The 16107-nt window shown below is 38.3% G+C and overlaps 1 protein-coding gene across 1 annotated transcript in view; it reads left to right on the top strand.

The window, feature by feature from the left end:
* Window positions 1-8456: 8456 nt before the first annotated feature.
* Window positions 8457-16107, top strand: part of tilB (touch insensitive larva B) — a 154679-nt gene continuing 147028 nt past the window's right edge. Inside the window, exons 1-2 of the mRNA XM_090381496.1 lie at window positions 8457-8466; window positions 14845-14938. Coding sequence (XP_090237622.1) covers window positions 8457-8466; window positions 14845-14938 — 104 coding nt within the window. The remainder of the gene's footprint in view (window positions 8467-14844; window positions 14939-16107) is intronic.

The following is a 16107-nucleotide window of genomic DNA, read 5'->3' as shown; positions in this document are numbered from 1 at the left end:
TAGCTGATGTGGACACTCTCCGCAATCGAATTGTGGCAGGTTGTGAGACAATACGAAACATGCCAGGAATTTGACATCGTCTTCGCGAGTCTATGAGACGTCGTTGTGATGCTTGTATTCAGGCCGAAGTGGACATTTTGAACAATTACTATAAGGTGATGTGAACAGTTAAGTGTCATAGACAGTCCTTCAAAACTCGGAAACCAAGCATTTCCTTAACTATGTTGATATAAAATATTTTTATTGTCTACATATGAGGAACTCATTCCTGAAGCTTTGCCGTGTATTTTTCAGACACCCTGTATAAATAAATTTAAACAAAAATAAATAAAAGTGAATTATGTAAGAGTGGACAAATCCCACACCCACTGGAGGTAGTGCAATACCAGTGGGTGCCAGCAATCGTCAGGTTGCCAAGGCCTGAAGGGATAAAAGTAAAAAAGAGGGAAAAAAAAACTGGATCAATGTGACCTTATAAGAGCTATTCAAGTGACAATATTTTACCTTTGCAGGACACCGATCACTGTCGAGGCTGACATTATTGAAGGTGCTGGACGCACCGTAGGAGGTGAAGCTGAAGTGGGATTGGCCAACAGAAGTTTTCTTATAGCAAATAAATCAGAAGCAAATTGTAGGATGCCAAGGTGTGAGGCAGATTCTACTAGATGTCTTTCGTTGCCAGGTGAGGTGTTTATACGGTCATGTAGGGATTTTCGTAGGCCAGCATAAAGAGGGCAGTGATAAAGCAGGTGCTTCCAGTCTTCCAGTTGGAGACAGAGGCAAGAATCGGTATTGCTTATTCTGAACTGAAAAGAGTTTGGAGTTAAAAGAGCCATGTCCAGTGATGATAAATGATGTGTAGAGGTTTGGAGAGAAAACCATAGGGAATTTTTCTTGTTGGCAGTAAACGAGACGTCAAGTATAAATTTATATGTAGTTCTGCCTTTAGGGGTTGTATTCGAACGAACTTGCCAAATTTTTGTTAAAGCAGACCAAATCCGGGTTTTTTCAGCTTTCGTGTCTGCAAGGACATCGTTCTGCATTCCATAGAATTCCATGGGGGTCTGATGTTTTTGAAAGCAGCAGAAGGCACGATGTAAAATATGCTAGTCCAGAGAGATAATACTCCAGCTATAACCTGCAGGGCATCAGTTGAGAGAGTCCTGCAGGCACGGAGCATTGTAAGAATCACGGACCTTTGAAAGTAGAGTAGTTTTGATTTCAGTTTGACGTTCTTAATTCTGTCATACCAAACCGGAGCAGCATAGGTTGCAATAGGTATGAATACTGCCTTGTAATATAAGAGTCTTGTAATATAAGCCAGGCACCCAGTCAGTTCTTGTAATCCGAACAATAGCCATAGTAAATTCCTTGATTTTATCTATTAGGTGGTTTACGCGGAGAGTAAAATTGAGTCTATCATCAATGATCACTCCAAGATGTTTTAAGTGCTTGACATATGGTATTTGCTTGTTAGCTGTTTTCAAGATAGAATGACGATGGATATTTAGTTGACCTTTAAAGATCATGAGCTGGGTATTTAATGGAGATATTTTAAATTTGTTGGCAGTTGCCCATTTAATGAGATCCTTTATGACCGGAGAGGGAGAAGCTCTTTCTTGAATTTGTTGCCTGGAGTTGCCTGAGAACACAATGACAAGGTCATCAGCATATGCAAATGGAGTAGCAAAATGAAAATGTCTGATTAGCCATGTATTTAGTATAATGTTCCAGAAGAGTGGCCCTAGAACAGAGCCCTGAGGACATCCTATATTGACAGCTTGTGTTATGCTGCAGGTTTTTGAAGTAACCTGTATAGATCTCTGATCAAAGTAGACTCGGCTAGCTTAGTACAATTGAGAGGAGCATGATATGTTCCGAAGACTTGCGGGGACGCTTTCCCACCAGACGGAGTTAAAAGCCCTTCGAAGTCTATGAAGATGGTCATTTCATATTTTGATGTGGAATTCTGGATGTAATTTTTTAACACAAGAAGTGCATCTTCACAGGACTTGCCCTTAACGAACCCATACTGGTGAGATGAAAAGATGTCTTGAGCTTGGAAAAGATCATAGATTCTTCGGCCGAGTAGTCGTTCATAGAGTTTTCCCAAATTCGGTAGGAGAGAAATGGGACGGAAGGCTCTGTCGGGGTCTGATGGGAGCTTGTTGGATTTTCTTAGTAGTTTGACTAGTGCATCCTTCCAGAGACGGGGAAAAGTACCACAGAGAAGACATTTGTTGAAGAGATTTAACAGGATGTTAGGATAAGTTTCTCCGAACTTCTTAATGACAGTATTCTCCAGCAAGTCAGGTCAAGAACATTTTTGGACACTGATTTTATTTAAAGCTGTTTGAAGCTCTTGTTAAGGGAACAGGTCAGTATCCACAGTGGAAGAGTATTGAAGATTGAGGGTTCTTGTTATGGATTGGATGGGAGAGTCTGTTGACTGATTATCCTGAGGGAAAAGTTTACCCAGAATCATTGTGACAGTATCATGCCAAGTCGTGGTTTCAGAGTCATTAGTCAAGTTGTAAATATCATTGGTTGGCACTTTATCTCTGCTAAGTTTATAGAGTAAACCCCACGGGTTCGAGTTGCTCACAGTGGAGATGAAAGACTGCCAGGTAGCTATTTTTTGCTTTGAGATTTCAAGATTATACTAATGTTTTATAGTTCTGTATTCATTTCTGAGTCTTTGTACTTCATTGGGAGGCCAAGAGCATCGTCTTTGATACAGTTTCTTTGCCCTGTGAACACGTCTTCTTAAAACCGTTAGTTGGGGATTCCACCAGGGAACAGATGATGTCTTTGGAGCTATTCTCTTAGTCGAGCATTCAGTTGCTTGCAAGGCCGTTTGGGTATAGAAGGCTTGTTTTCGGCATTAAGCTGATTAAATGAATCTAAAATTTCATCACGGAAGTCTTGTTTAACTGATTCCAAGAACAGTGGCCATTTTATATGCTTTATATCAAATCGTATCAAGTCTTGAGGACACCTCCGATTTTGTAAATTTGTGGTTAGTTTAAATGAAATTGCACGGTGGTCACTGCATGTTAAATCCTCAATCACAGCCCAGTTTGATATTTTGTTAGTGGTGCTTGCAGTTGTGAGAGTCAGGTCGATGTTAGACTTACCGTTTATTATGAAGAAGGTACTGGGTTGGTTGGATTTATTTAGGATGTGCCGGTTATGTGGCAGCCAGTATGAAATTCGCCAGTTGTCGTCCTCTGTGGTCAGTGGAGGTATTAAACCATAATAGAGACTTAGCGTTGGAGTCTCTAATGCTATAATGATTGGTGATGGACATAGTTTTTCAATGACAGAATCTAGATAGTTCAGGGAGATTTTGATATCTTCAGATGAAGGACAGTATAGTGATACCAAATAGAAAGTGACAGATTTGTTCATTCTACAGACATGTAGAATTTGTTCTACAGAGGAAAGAAATAGCTGTTATATCAAGTGAGGTATTAAATGCCACTATTGCAGATTTCGGATGTTCTGTGTCAGCATGTATGATCTGGGCAGAGATTGGGAAACCCATTAATTTTGAGTTGTGTCCATGGGGACTTCTGGAAAAATAGGGTCCTTGTAAACAGAGCAAGTCATAAGAATTCTCAGTGATGACAACTCGGACTTCATCTGTGACATTCCTGGAGCGATGAGCATTCAGTTGCAGCATGGTAATATCCTCGTGGTTAGGCAAAGTTGCATTAAGGGCAGAGGTCTGGTCGCTATTACTCTTTAATGGTTGTTGTTTTAGCATATGTTCCAGTGCTCTAATGTATTCTGGACACGAAGTGTCCTTTATAGAGTGATCGTAATCCTTATGAGGCTCTTGCAGTTGATGCATTTTGGTGTATCCTGTTTTTAAGGACAGTCTGCATATACATGTCCTCCCATGGCACAATGACCACGCGACATTCCTTTTGATTACAGTTGTGGGATGATTTGACCAAAAGCCAGACATCTAAAGCATTTGTTCACTATTATAAACAGACTGTACTTATGGGCTAGATACCCAAGATAAAGTCTGTCCTGTTCAAAAAGACATTTTATAAATTTGCAGGGAAGGCAATGACCCAATTTGTTAGGTTGGCTTTAGATCCTGTGTTAAACTTGAGATTGATGGATTCTTTGATTTCATCAAATTTGAAGCCAAAATTCTGTAGGCTCTTATGGTATATGTCAGACATGATATCATCTTTTGATAATTCTTTGGGAATATCATACACAAGTATCGTGGGATCATTCATCTTCGACTTGGCTGTAGAGAAACCTTATTTGATAATTGTCTCAGAAGATGAAATCTTGTCTAGATCACCAGAGCTAGTGGTTTCCAGAGCAATGCCTTTATTCTTAATTGCGCATATAGATCTTATTTTAACAATCTGTACTCTTCTCTCAGTGTTTTTGCAACTGTGTTTTTGATTTCATTTCTTGATTCCATTTTGCAATTATTTGTGCCACGTATGATTAATACATTTTGTTTTGGAGTTGTCCTGGAAGTTTGATGCTGTTCATTCGATCTATGTTGTCTTAGAATATAGTTGTTTTCTGCACATTGTGGTGAAGCAACGGAGTTAGAGTAACTTTTGCACTTCATAGTGTTCAATCCCTGTTGCAATGTGGTGGCATAGAGGAGTCCGATTGTACTTGAAAATGACATTCTTGGTAGAGAACTTGTTTTCTGATTTCTTTTGCTCTTACTTTTAATTTATATTTTCTATGATGAGAGTTGTTGTTATGGCTTCCATTTCAGTCCATTTATCCATAATAAAGTTTATGGCAGACATTGTTTATGTTATTTGGCTCATGGGTGATATAGGCCACCATGTCACTTTAATCTGTGATGTGGCTTCATTTATAGATGTTAGGGAGTCAGTTATATCCTCTTTATTAATGTAATTGTTATTTTTCGTTATTGTATCTTCTACTTTGCTACTGCAGATGTGCACCTGGCTGAAGTCATCAACAGCACACAGATGCTGTTCTGGAAGTTGGGAGCATTCTTGTGTTTCATTTGCTGGTGGGGGATGATTTGCCTCACTTTCTTGATTAATAATTTCCCTCAGCTCTTCTAGTTCTGGGAATTCTTGATGGTCCAACCTGTCGACCTTATCTGACTTCGGTCTTCCCTTATCTGACGTTTCACTGTCTGTGGGCCTATTGGCAGGGGCCATGAACTTTGGGTGTGCCATTTTGTTTTTGTTGTAGGTGTAGTTTCTAGAAGAGAGTTGGATAATGGTTGGACCCATGGCTTACTTTTAGGGCTGGGGTGTTTGGTTATTGTTTTGTGTTCTTTGCAAGTCCTCAAAAGGGGATGAAAACTGATGCAGTTTCAGAGACAAGTCTTTTTTTTTTAATTATCAATTTTGATGGTGTGGTCCTAGAAGGGTATAGATGTCTTAATGGAAAAAGGAGATCAAGCTGATCCTGGGAGGTCTTAATTCTTATCCAGAAAAATAGTTGGATGAAGGTGAGGGGTAAACTAAGACTCCTCTTGGAGGTGGTTGCTGCAACATAGATTCTGACACATTTTGCCTCCAATTTTTGTAAATAAATTTGTTTCTAAGGAAAATGGGTTTCTGTCAGAGGTAACAAATGATGCTGATTCTTTTGAAACCTTTTCTATGTCTGTGCGTGGTGTAGTTACAGAGAATCACCACTTGTAGATGTCACTCACCCACATAGGAACAGGTGGGGGTTTGTCATTTGACATTTTCTGTCAAAAAGACAAATCTTTTTGACAGAAAATTCAATGAAAAGTCTCTTGGGTGCATATAAGGCACTGGGAAGGTATACTTATATGCTGCTGATCCTGTTGGGATGGCTATTTCTTTCCCAGCAGATCCTGGTGAAAAGCTATAGTTCAATTAATACGTGGAAAACCCTTTTTCCAGGGTAGTGATTAGGCAGGCGTTATCCATGGTGGAATTTTGAGAATAAGGCAGACTATTGGCAGAAATATTGCTTTATAATATAAAAACAAGATCCTTTTACTAAGTCCCCATTCTTTCCTTGATATTCTTATTATTGAGGCAGTTAAAAAGGGAAACCTTTTCCCCCGAGACTGAAGGATTTATGCTCGCCAGGGAGATCAGTTAATCAACACCAAGAACGTCAGGAAATACATCGCCAAGGACCCTGGAGGGACACATGTCCACGATGACACCTGGTCCCTGAAACAATCCAGCACAGTACCGCTGAATGCAAGGTGGTCATTCAGATTTTTTTTTTTTTTTTTTTTTGGGTAGTTGTTGGTGCAGCGGCTTCTGTGGCCATAATGCACCTCCCAAGGTTTTTGCAGTACTCTGATCCAAGCCCGAGGCGGGATTCGAACCCGCGACCTTTGGATTGCCAGGCAGGCACTTTACCCACCCGGTCATTCAGATGGAGTACACTCATAGTACGACCAGGTAACCAGGATAATACATCAGAAACTAGTGCAAAAACACCAGCTGACCAAAGAAAGGGTACCATATTTCAAGTATCAACCCCAGGCCGCACTAGAGTCCCCTACTAACAAACTATACTGAGACCGTGCCAAAATAACGGACAAGACAATCCCGCACAACAGACTTGACTTAACCCTCATCGACAAGAAGGAAATAATTACCTACCCGATCAATATAGAGTGCCCAACACCAGTAACGTCCAAAAACCTACGAGGAAAATATCAGAAAGTAGACAGAACATAGACAGGAAGTCAAAGAGATGTGGTATATGGAACAAGTAATGACATCCCAATCACCATGTTAGCCGCTGGCATGATGCCAGAGAGCTTCCATAAGAACCTAGTAGCAATAAGCTTACCAGAGTACAATTACATACATGGAACTCCAGAAATCCGCGAATCTGAACGCCTGTTGGATATTATTATATTACAGTATATTATTATACTGTAATTGTATTAGGGTCATCCATAATTCATTACATAAACCCGTATTTGTGTTCTCTGGTCGATTTGCCTGTTTTGCTGGACGAAAAAACCCCACTTTCTGGGGGGGGGGGTTTGCTATCTACGCCTGAGACCGACTAAATCAGTCACGGAGTGAAAAAAGTCCATTAAAGTTCCTCGCGTCATCGACGGAATTCAAACCTGGGCCTTTTTCACCCGGTGTGGGGAGGACGGTGACGATGCCACTGTGCTACCGCTCAGACACACCTGTTGGATAGTAAAAGAGTTGCTCGAGCAACAGTAATAACAATAATCATAACCGGATACAACAACCACCCCATGCACTTCGTACCAGTACCCGTCGCGGGGTGTAAAAAATCCCATAAAGTAGAAAAATTTTTATAACGATAATTTAAAATTTTAAGCTTTAATATGCTCTAAAGCGTTTAGGGCATAAGCCTCAAGCTATGGAGGAGTTTAGACTATGTATAAATATAGTGCAAGCGCATCAGAAATACATAGCTATATCTGAATAAATCAGAATATTAGTAAACGGCATCGTTTTAAGTTATATCTCATATTGTGAAGTCATTCGCAATATGAGATAATAATATGTTGTAATAATAATATGCCTAGTTTATATATCCGTTTTGTGTGTACTATACGTGTATGGTTATACCGAATGTGGCATCTTAAGTTTTCTAGCTGTTTTTCTCCACAATGCAACGTTAGAGAGCAATGCTCTTTTATATTTTATTCCAACAGCCATCCACTAGACACTGTTCTATGGAAAATTTTATGAAATCAAAAATTCTTCAGGATGATAGGAGAGAAAGCAGTTAACGGGTCTATATGACATTGCTGATGCATATGAGGCCTTGCGGTTCATCCTTATTTATTCGTGCGTATGCACGATTTTTTTGATTTGGCTTTGCTGATAGTTCGAAATAACGTGTGTATATATTTTTGCAGCTGCTAAAATGGATTGATTGTATACAACTCATAGTACTCTTATCACAGAACATCAAAATTTCAAATTTCATAATTTATAGTGATTCAAGCTGCTAATTTTTAATTCATATCATACTGTAAATAAGCTATCTGTACTATGAAAAACAATAAAATTGTTTACATGAGCTTTTCGTCCAGATGATTGAGGAACTGAGAAGTACTGTATTAGTATCACCGATTACAAGTACAGTTTCAATTTCGATTTAAAATGATCAGTTATTATTTTGTGATGTTATTTTATCATATCACAAATAAAGAGATAAATTTTAAATTATTACATCTATAAATCTGAATTTATAGCGTATAATCAAAAATAATTTAAAAATAAAAATGACAAGTAAAGTTCTTGAACAATCGAACGTAATAACAATGAGGGCGCTATTATTTCAACACGCGAAAAGATAGCAACTGAAGCGTCCCTAGCAACCAACAAATGTAATGCACCCATTATATGTTAAAGCTCATTTGCAGTTTTCCTGATTTCAGTACTGGATAAGTCGGTTATCTTAGTTCACCACAAACTATTTCAAGAAAGAAGAAAATGGTTAGAAGTAAGTAACGGTTTATTTTAAAATTAAATAAAAGTAATTATTATTTTTTTATTTTTTACATTAGTATTCCCTTATTTATTTGGGGAGGCACTTATAAACTGTATACTGTAATTACTTTCATAAAGAAGCTTTCGGTTTTATTCGTGTGTGTGTGTGTGTGTGTGTGTGTGTGTGTGAGAGAGAGAGAGAGAGAGAGAGAGAGAGAGAGAGAGAGAGAGAGAGAGAGAGAGAGAGAGAGATGAATTGTAATGAATACCAGCTGAAAGCAATCTTTTAATTTTTATAATTTAATAATATGAGCTAAATAGTAATACTGCAGAACTACGGTCTGGCCCAGTGGTTTCAACCGGAGAACAACATTCCAGGGGTGCCACATAATTTGGGTTTAAGTTACTTAAACTTATTATTTTTTAATTTGTATGCTTATTTCATTATAAAAAGGTGTACAGTGTCTTTTTAATTTTGTGATGATCTATAATTGATGTTTACTTAGTACCTCTATATATAAAGAATAAAATTATATATATATATATAATTTTTATTATGAAATATAATTTTTATAATTATATTATTGTAATAAATATCATATAACACATATATATATATATATTGAGAAAATTGAGTAGTAGTAGTAGTGGCATTTGATGCAAGAAAGCAAATGTATGAGCTTATGCAGCATCAGCCAAAAAAAAACACACCATTCCCTCCAAATGCCTGTCCAGTTCCTCCTTAAATTTATTCAACCTATCAACTTCCACAACGACAGATGGAAGTTTGTTCCAGCAATTAACCCAGCAATTAACCACCCGCTGGCTAAAGGCAAATTTCCGCTCATCTATTCTACATCTGTCTTTTCTTAATTTGAATTTATGCCCCCTTAGGTTCGTAATCTGAACAAGTGGAAGGATCCCATCAGAATTCAGCGTGCTCAACCCATTCAAGGCCTTATATACCTCAATCAGATCACCGCGAAGGTGCCTAGTCTTCAGCCACTGCAATTTGCAGAACTTAAGCCTCCCTTCATTGCCCTCACCAATCTTGTTGCCCTTCTCTGTACACGCTCAAGTAAATCTACATCCTTCCTAAAATGAGGCCTCCAGACCTGTACGCAGTACTCAAGGCATGGCCTGACCATTGCCTTATACAGAGGGACTATCACCTCCTTTTCCCCTGCTAGCAAAATTCCTATATATCATTGACAAAACCACATGACCTGCCCTGGCAGTCTGTATGCATTACTCAAAAAACTTTATATCTGACTGCACAATTACTCCCAGGTCTTTTTCATTTTCTACCACCTTAAGTGTAGTACCACACACTTGGTACGTTTCTCTGGGGTTACTTCTACCCATATGCAGTACTTTGCATTTGTCAAGGTTAAACTTCAGTTGCCACTTCTTAGCCCATCTGCCCAAATTATCTAGATCCTGTTGCAGTAGCACACTGCAACAGGATCTATGATGAGTAGGGGTGCCGTTATTAAAAAAAGGTTGAAAACCACTGGTCTGGCCACTAACAAAATATTGTATTTGTATGTCGTGACTGCGATAATTACTCGTATATCATTTTTTAAAAATCAAAAGATAAGTCGTTGTTTCATCCTCAATTAAAACTGAAGAACTACGGCGTAATCTCTACTAATTGATAGCTATTGTATACAGCGTAGTGCAGTGCACGAGTGGCTAGTTCTTGTTCAACGTGTACATGAACATCACACGCACGCACACGCACACACACACTGATGATGCGGCTAGTTTTCTTGCTTGTATTAGGGCGTTTTGTGCTCAATGACTGTGAATCTGAAGTGAAAATGATAAGTTCGTCATACTCTTCTCAAAATACTGTTGCACTAACTACTGCCTTGTAACCCGGAGCTTGTCATGCTGATTCAAATACGAGTCATCTTTCAAAGAATTTCCTCAATGTATGTAAGACAGAATTGTTCGGAACGTCACAACAAATATGATTTCAAGTTTGTTTGTGGTTTTGCCGATGACAAGCAAAGAACTAAGTCCAAACCATTTTAGAAACCTTCAAAAATATGAAATTCCCATTATGGAAATTGAACCGGCGTCTGTTTGTAAAATAGTCTTCCCTATGTAATAGAGCTGGAAAACATATCTTCGATTAATTAGCAGTTGTATACAGGACAAATAGGACAAAGTCCGGGAAAAAAAAGAAAAAAAAAAAAAGCTATAACAGAACTTAAAGAAAATTAAAAATAAATCGAAATGACAGAGATTGATGTACATGTCTAAAAACGAGATAAAACATATTTGACAACGATGAAATTAAAACACATTCTGAGTAAACTGGCAGATGCTCAAAGAGAAGTGTGTCTGCTATTAAACATAAAGAGGATAAAATAAGAGGCGACGTAAACCTCATCATACCCTTTTCGTACCATTACAGTTGACTGTTTACTAGAGACTGTTTACCAAGTTTAGAAAAAAAAAAAAAACAGGTGAAGAGAAACTAAAACCAAAAAAGACACAGAAAAGTGCTGTCGTCCTGAAACAGCTTTAAAGAGAAATAGATAAGCCCATAACAGTCGAAGAATATAAGAAAGCCGTCAAAATGTTATCTACACACAATCACCTCGACAGATTGGTTCACAGAAGTTATTTCTACATGTTAGAAAAACTCTGTAAAAATTATCTATTGCAGCAAGCAATGCAAGAGATGGAAACCATGCCATGCGATTTCCCGTTAGGATACACCACCTCAATTCAGGAAACAAGATGAAAACATTAGCAGAGGCATACGATGCAAGAAAGCAAGCTTATGCAGCATCAGCCAAAAAAAAAAAAAAAACCCTCCCATTTCACCCCTCCATTCGTTCCAAATGCCTGTCCAGCTCAGCTTTAAATCTATTTAGGCTATCAACTTTCACAGCAAAAGATGGAAGTCTGTTCCACCAATCAACTACCCTCTGGCTAAAGGCAAATTTCCGCACATCTATTCTACAACTGTCTTTCCTCAATTTGAATCTCTGCCCCCCCCCTCAGGTTCTTACTCTGAGCAAGAGGAAGAATCCCCATCAGCATTCAGCTTGCTCAACCCATTCAAGACCTTATACACCTCAATCAGATCACCTCGCAGGTGCCTACTCTCCAGGCGTTACAATTTGCAGAACTTAAGCTTTTCTTGGTAAGAGCACCCCTTTGTTCCCCTCACCAACCTTGTTGCCCTTCTCTATACCCACTCCAGCAACTCTACATCCTTCCTAAAATGAGGCCTCCAGGTCTGTACACAGTACTCTAGGTGTGGTCTGACCATTGCCTTGTATAACAGGATAATCACCTCCCTGTACCTCCCTGTACCTGCTAGCAAAATTCCTATATATCATTGACAAGACTCCATGACCTGCCTTGGCAGCCCGTCTACACTACTCAGTGAACTTCATATTTGACTGCACAATTACCCCCAAGTCTTTTTCACTTTCCACTTCCCTGAGTGTAGTACCACACAGTTGGTGCGTTTCTTTTCGGTTATTCCTACCCATATGCGGTACTTTATTTATTGCATTTGTCAACGTTAAACTTTAGTTGCCACTTTTCAGTCCATTTGCCCAAGTTATTTAGATCCATTTGGAGTAGCATGCTCTCTTTACTGTCGTTAACAACCCTACCAACCTTTGTATCATCTGCAAACTTGGACATTAAACCTGATATACCTTCATCAATATCATTGATAAATATACAAGACTAAGGTTCTGCATATGGGAAGCAGTACCTTACATTTATCAATGTTAAACTTCAGTTTCCACCTCTCAGTTCATATGCTCAACTTTTCTAGATCCTGTTGCAACAGTGCACTGTCATTCACAACCCTGCCGACCTTCATATCGTCTGCAAACTTAGACATTAAGTCTGATATACCATCATCAATATCATTAATAAATACAGAAAACAACAATGGGCCCAACACCGAACCCTGGGAAACTCCACTAATAACATTTGTCCACGAAGAGCAGTGTTCAATAATTATCACTCTCTGTCGTCGCCCACTCAACCATCCCTTTATCCATTGTAGCAACTTACCCTTAATCTGTACAGCAGATTAAGATACAGATTCTCCAATCTGTACAGCAGTCTTCCATGTGCAACAGTATCAAAAGCTTTCCTGAAATCCAAGTATATGATATCAAAATAATTTTTGGCATTCAGTTCCTTTGTTACCACATCATAGTACCCAATCAAATTGGTCAGACAAGACCTCCCTTTAACAAACCCATGCTGTGTCTTAATTATTACTGCAGTCTTGTCTAGATGATCCTGCAATGCTTCTTTAACCAGTGATTCCATTATTTTACCCAGAACACAAGTTAAACTAACAGGTCTATAGTTACCTTTGTCACATTTTGAACCCCCTTTGTGAATTGGTGATACATTTGCACTCCAGTCCATGGGGACCTCCCCTGAAGTCTATCTAGGTCACTCTGAAGAAGCTGTGCCTGGCGGTGATCATTAACTACTCTACCAATCTTTATTTTTTACATCATCTGCAAATTTAGACATCACGCCCTCTATATCTTCATCGATGTCATTGAAGAAAATCAAAAACAATAGTGGTCCTAATACTGATCCCTGGGGAACCTCACTTCTTATATGTGCTTGTTTATTCTCCAGCACGACCACCAGGTCAGTGGAGTTTACAATAAATCAATCAATACAAACGTTAATCGTATTTAGCAGTTACGGGCTTGAACCCCGGACACTCAAAGAGCGTGTGCTGCTGCAGTCGCGCCCGTCTACGTCAAGCCCAATCAGAGGAATAACCATTTATCACAACCCTTTGCCTCCTGCCCCGAAGCCATCCTGATATCCCTCTAAGGATTTTCCTTGTGATTCCAACCTGTACCATCTTATAAAATTACCTCTGATGTGGGACTGAGTCAAATGCTTTGCTGAAATGCAAATAAACAATGTCTAAATTATTCCACAAGTCCAGTTCATGAGTGACCCTGTCAAAATAGCTAACCAGGTTTGTTAAACATGATTTTCTTTTAAAAAACCATGCTGACTATCCTTCAGAATTCCATTTCTCTCTAAATGATCCTGAATTCCACCCTTGATCGTTGCCTCCATGATTTTCTCTACTACTACTACAGTTAGGCTGACCGACTGATAATTTCCCACTTCGCTCTAAGAACCGCCCTTATGTATTGGAGATACATTGGCACTTTTCCCAGCCAACAGAATCATCCCCGAGTCCAGTGATGCTCTCATAATTAGCCTCAATGGTTCAATGCACTCGCTTGCAGCCTCCCTTAAGATTATACGGTAAATACCATCAACCCCAGCAGCCTTACTGGCCTGTTGGCTCGAAAGAAAGTTTTTTTCATTAAATAATCCTGTGAAATTTCGATATCATTAATTACATATTTTTCAACTTCACTCCCATAATTTCTCATTGACATAAAGGGTTTTTCTTCTGTAAATATAGATGCAAAGTAGCTGTTGAGTTCATCTTCAACATCAGCTGGGATATCTAATACCATCCCATGCCCATTACATAAGGGTCTTAACTGATTTTTCCATCTCTTTTTTTCATTTATACATGTGAAGAATTCCTTATCCCCAATCTTTGCTCTCCCTGCCAGCGATTTCTCATAATCTGCTTTTGCCAGCGATTTCTCATAATCTGCCTTTGCCAGCCTAATCTTTTCTGTGGCACTATTACAGATCACTTTGTGGCTTCTGTACTTTTTAATGCTCTGTAACTTTTCTATGCCGTCTTTTGCTTGCTAGCGCCTCAAAGGGTCGCAGTGCTACTGCGCTTTAGCACCTTTTCATGTTCATTGATGAGCTGAAGTTTTTGTTGAATCGACAGAATTAACCTTTTCCACTTCAATATGATGTACGCACACCTTCGCAAATTAAAAAAAAATAATAAATAAAAAAAAAAAAAAAAAAAACGTGGAGTTGTAAAACTGAAGGATAATTGAAATATGACTATAGCGAGCCAGTAGGTAAAGATGGCATGAGGTTTCGAAGCGTTTCAGAGGGACTTGCCTACAGGAGCACGATCAAATGTAAGCAAACATCTATAATGGATTACACATAATTTTTTTTTGTTTTGGACTTAAAACTGACTTAAAGCTTCGCTGGTGTGGTAGAGATCCCCCCCTTTATTCTCAATTCCTTTGATGTTAATACATTTTCTGCTGGTTGGGAAATGTTTGTTAAACTTTTCTACAATTTTCATTACTTTCGTTATACATAATAAATTAAAGAATAAATATTCTTTAATTCTTTAAAAAAAAAAAAAAGGTTGCAAAAATGTTGATGGTGTGCTTTTTATTTTATTTCATTGAAAGATGGGTAACGATTAGAAATCTTAAATTAACTAAGATTTTCTTGTTTTCCTTTTTAGTTACCGAAGATCTCGTCCGTAAAAGGGCAGAACATAACGAATGTGAGATTTTCAGTTTGGAAGAACTATCACTTCACCAAGAAAATATCGAAAAGTATTTAATTAAATATTTAAATTTAATTTTATTTAAATTAGTGGTTATGGATATAATGTAAAGTGCAATGTATGATTTATTATTAACAAATATTATTTATAATAAGAGAAAATTGATTTATTTCGGTGTTAATTTATAGTTTTATTTTAAGAGAGTAAATATAATTATCGTGATACCCTCTCAAATTACCAAGCATTTATATTATGGCATACCAACATTGTTTACATCATGTAACATAATAATACATGCATTTCGTAAGTGTGAGTCAGGTTCGATATATCGTAAGAAAAGCTTTTCAGAAGTTTCCTGAATTTCAGCAGCTGTACAATGATTTGTGCAGGTGAATTCTAGTTAGGTGTGCGTTGATATCGACTATCCATTTTTTCATAAAGCTTTCTCAGCATCCCTTCGTAGGGGTTTCTAAAGCTTTCTTGAGGTTATGACCCTAATGTAGAGGAACCATAGAAATTAATGACTGTCTGAATATTAGTTAAACTCATTTGCAAAAAGGCCCTTGTGAAAAAGGCCCTTTGTTGAAATCAGTATCCGAGCGCTGCATGAACACATGATTTCCCAGAACTGTTTATGTGTGGCATGTTTTTGAAAAAGGTCCAAAGACTAACGTGCTTAATGAGATTAGAAAAAAGGACACCTATATAAGGAGAGATTTCAAATGTGTGCTACGGAGCTTGGTTAGAGAAGAGCTATGAGAAGAGAAAAGAAAATGTATAAAGGGGAATTTTTTTGATGATGGTTGGCTGTTGTAGAGTTTTTTGGCACATCAGCAGCTTAAGCTGTATTGCACTGTATATAATATGGCTGTAAATTATGTATTCTGTGGTCGATTTTTGTTTGCTGTACGCAAATTCGAGTTTCTGTAAGGAAAACCATGGTATTCTAGCTGACACCGACTTACTCAGCCTCTTGTGAAAAAGGCCCATAAAAATTCCTCGCGTCATTGACGGGATTCAAAATTGGTTCTTTCCCACCCACTGTGGGGTTAGTTGTCGTAGGACATTAGGCGCATCAGCAACTTAGGCCACATTACGCCGTAGTATATAGTATGTCTATAAACTGCGTGTGTTCAGTGGTTGATTTAATATTAGCTGGACGAAAAACCTGAGTTTCCGGAAGAAATCCAAGCTACCCTCACATGAGACCGACTAAGA

This window comes from Mastigoproctus giganteus, chromosome 9, assembly GCF_048544385.1.
Source record: "Mastigoproctus giganteus isolate SK-2022 chromosome 9, ASM4854438v1, whole genome shotgun sequence".
Classification (NCBI taxonomy): domain Eukaryota; kingdom Metazoa; phylum Arthropoda; class Arachnida; order Uropygi; family Thelyphonidae; genus Mastigoproctus; species Mastigoproctus giganteus.
Note: the sequence above shows the minus strand (reverse complement) of the source record. Positions and strands in the feature narration are given on the sequence as shown.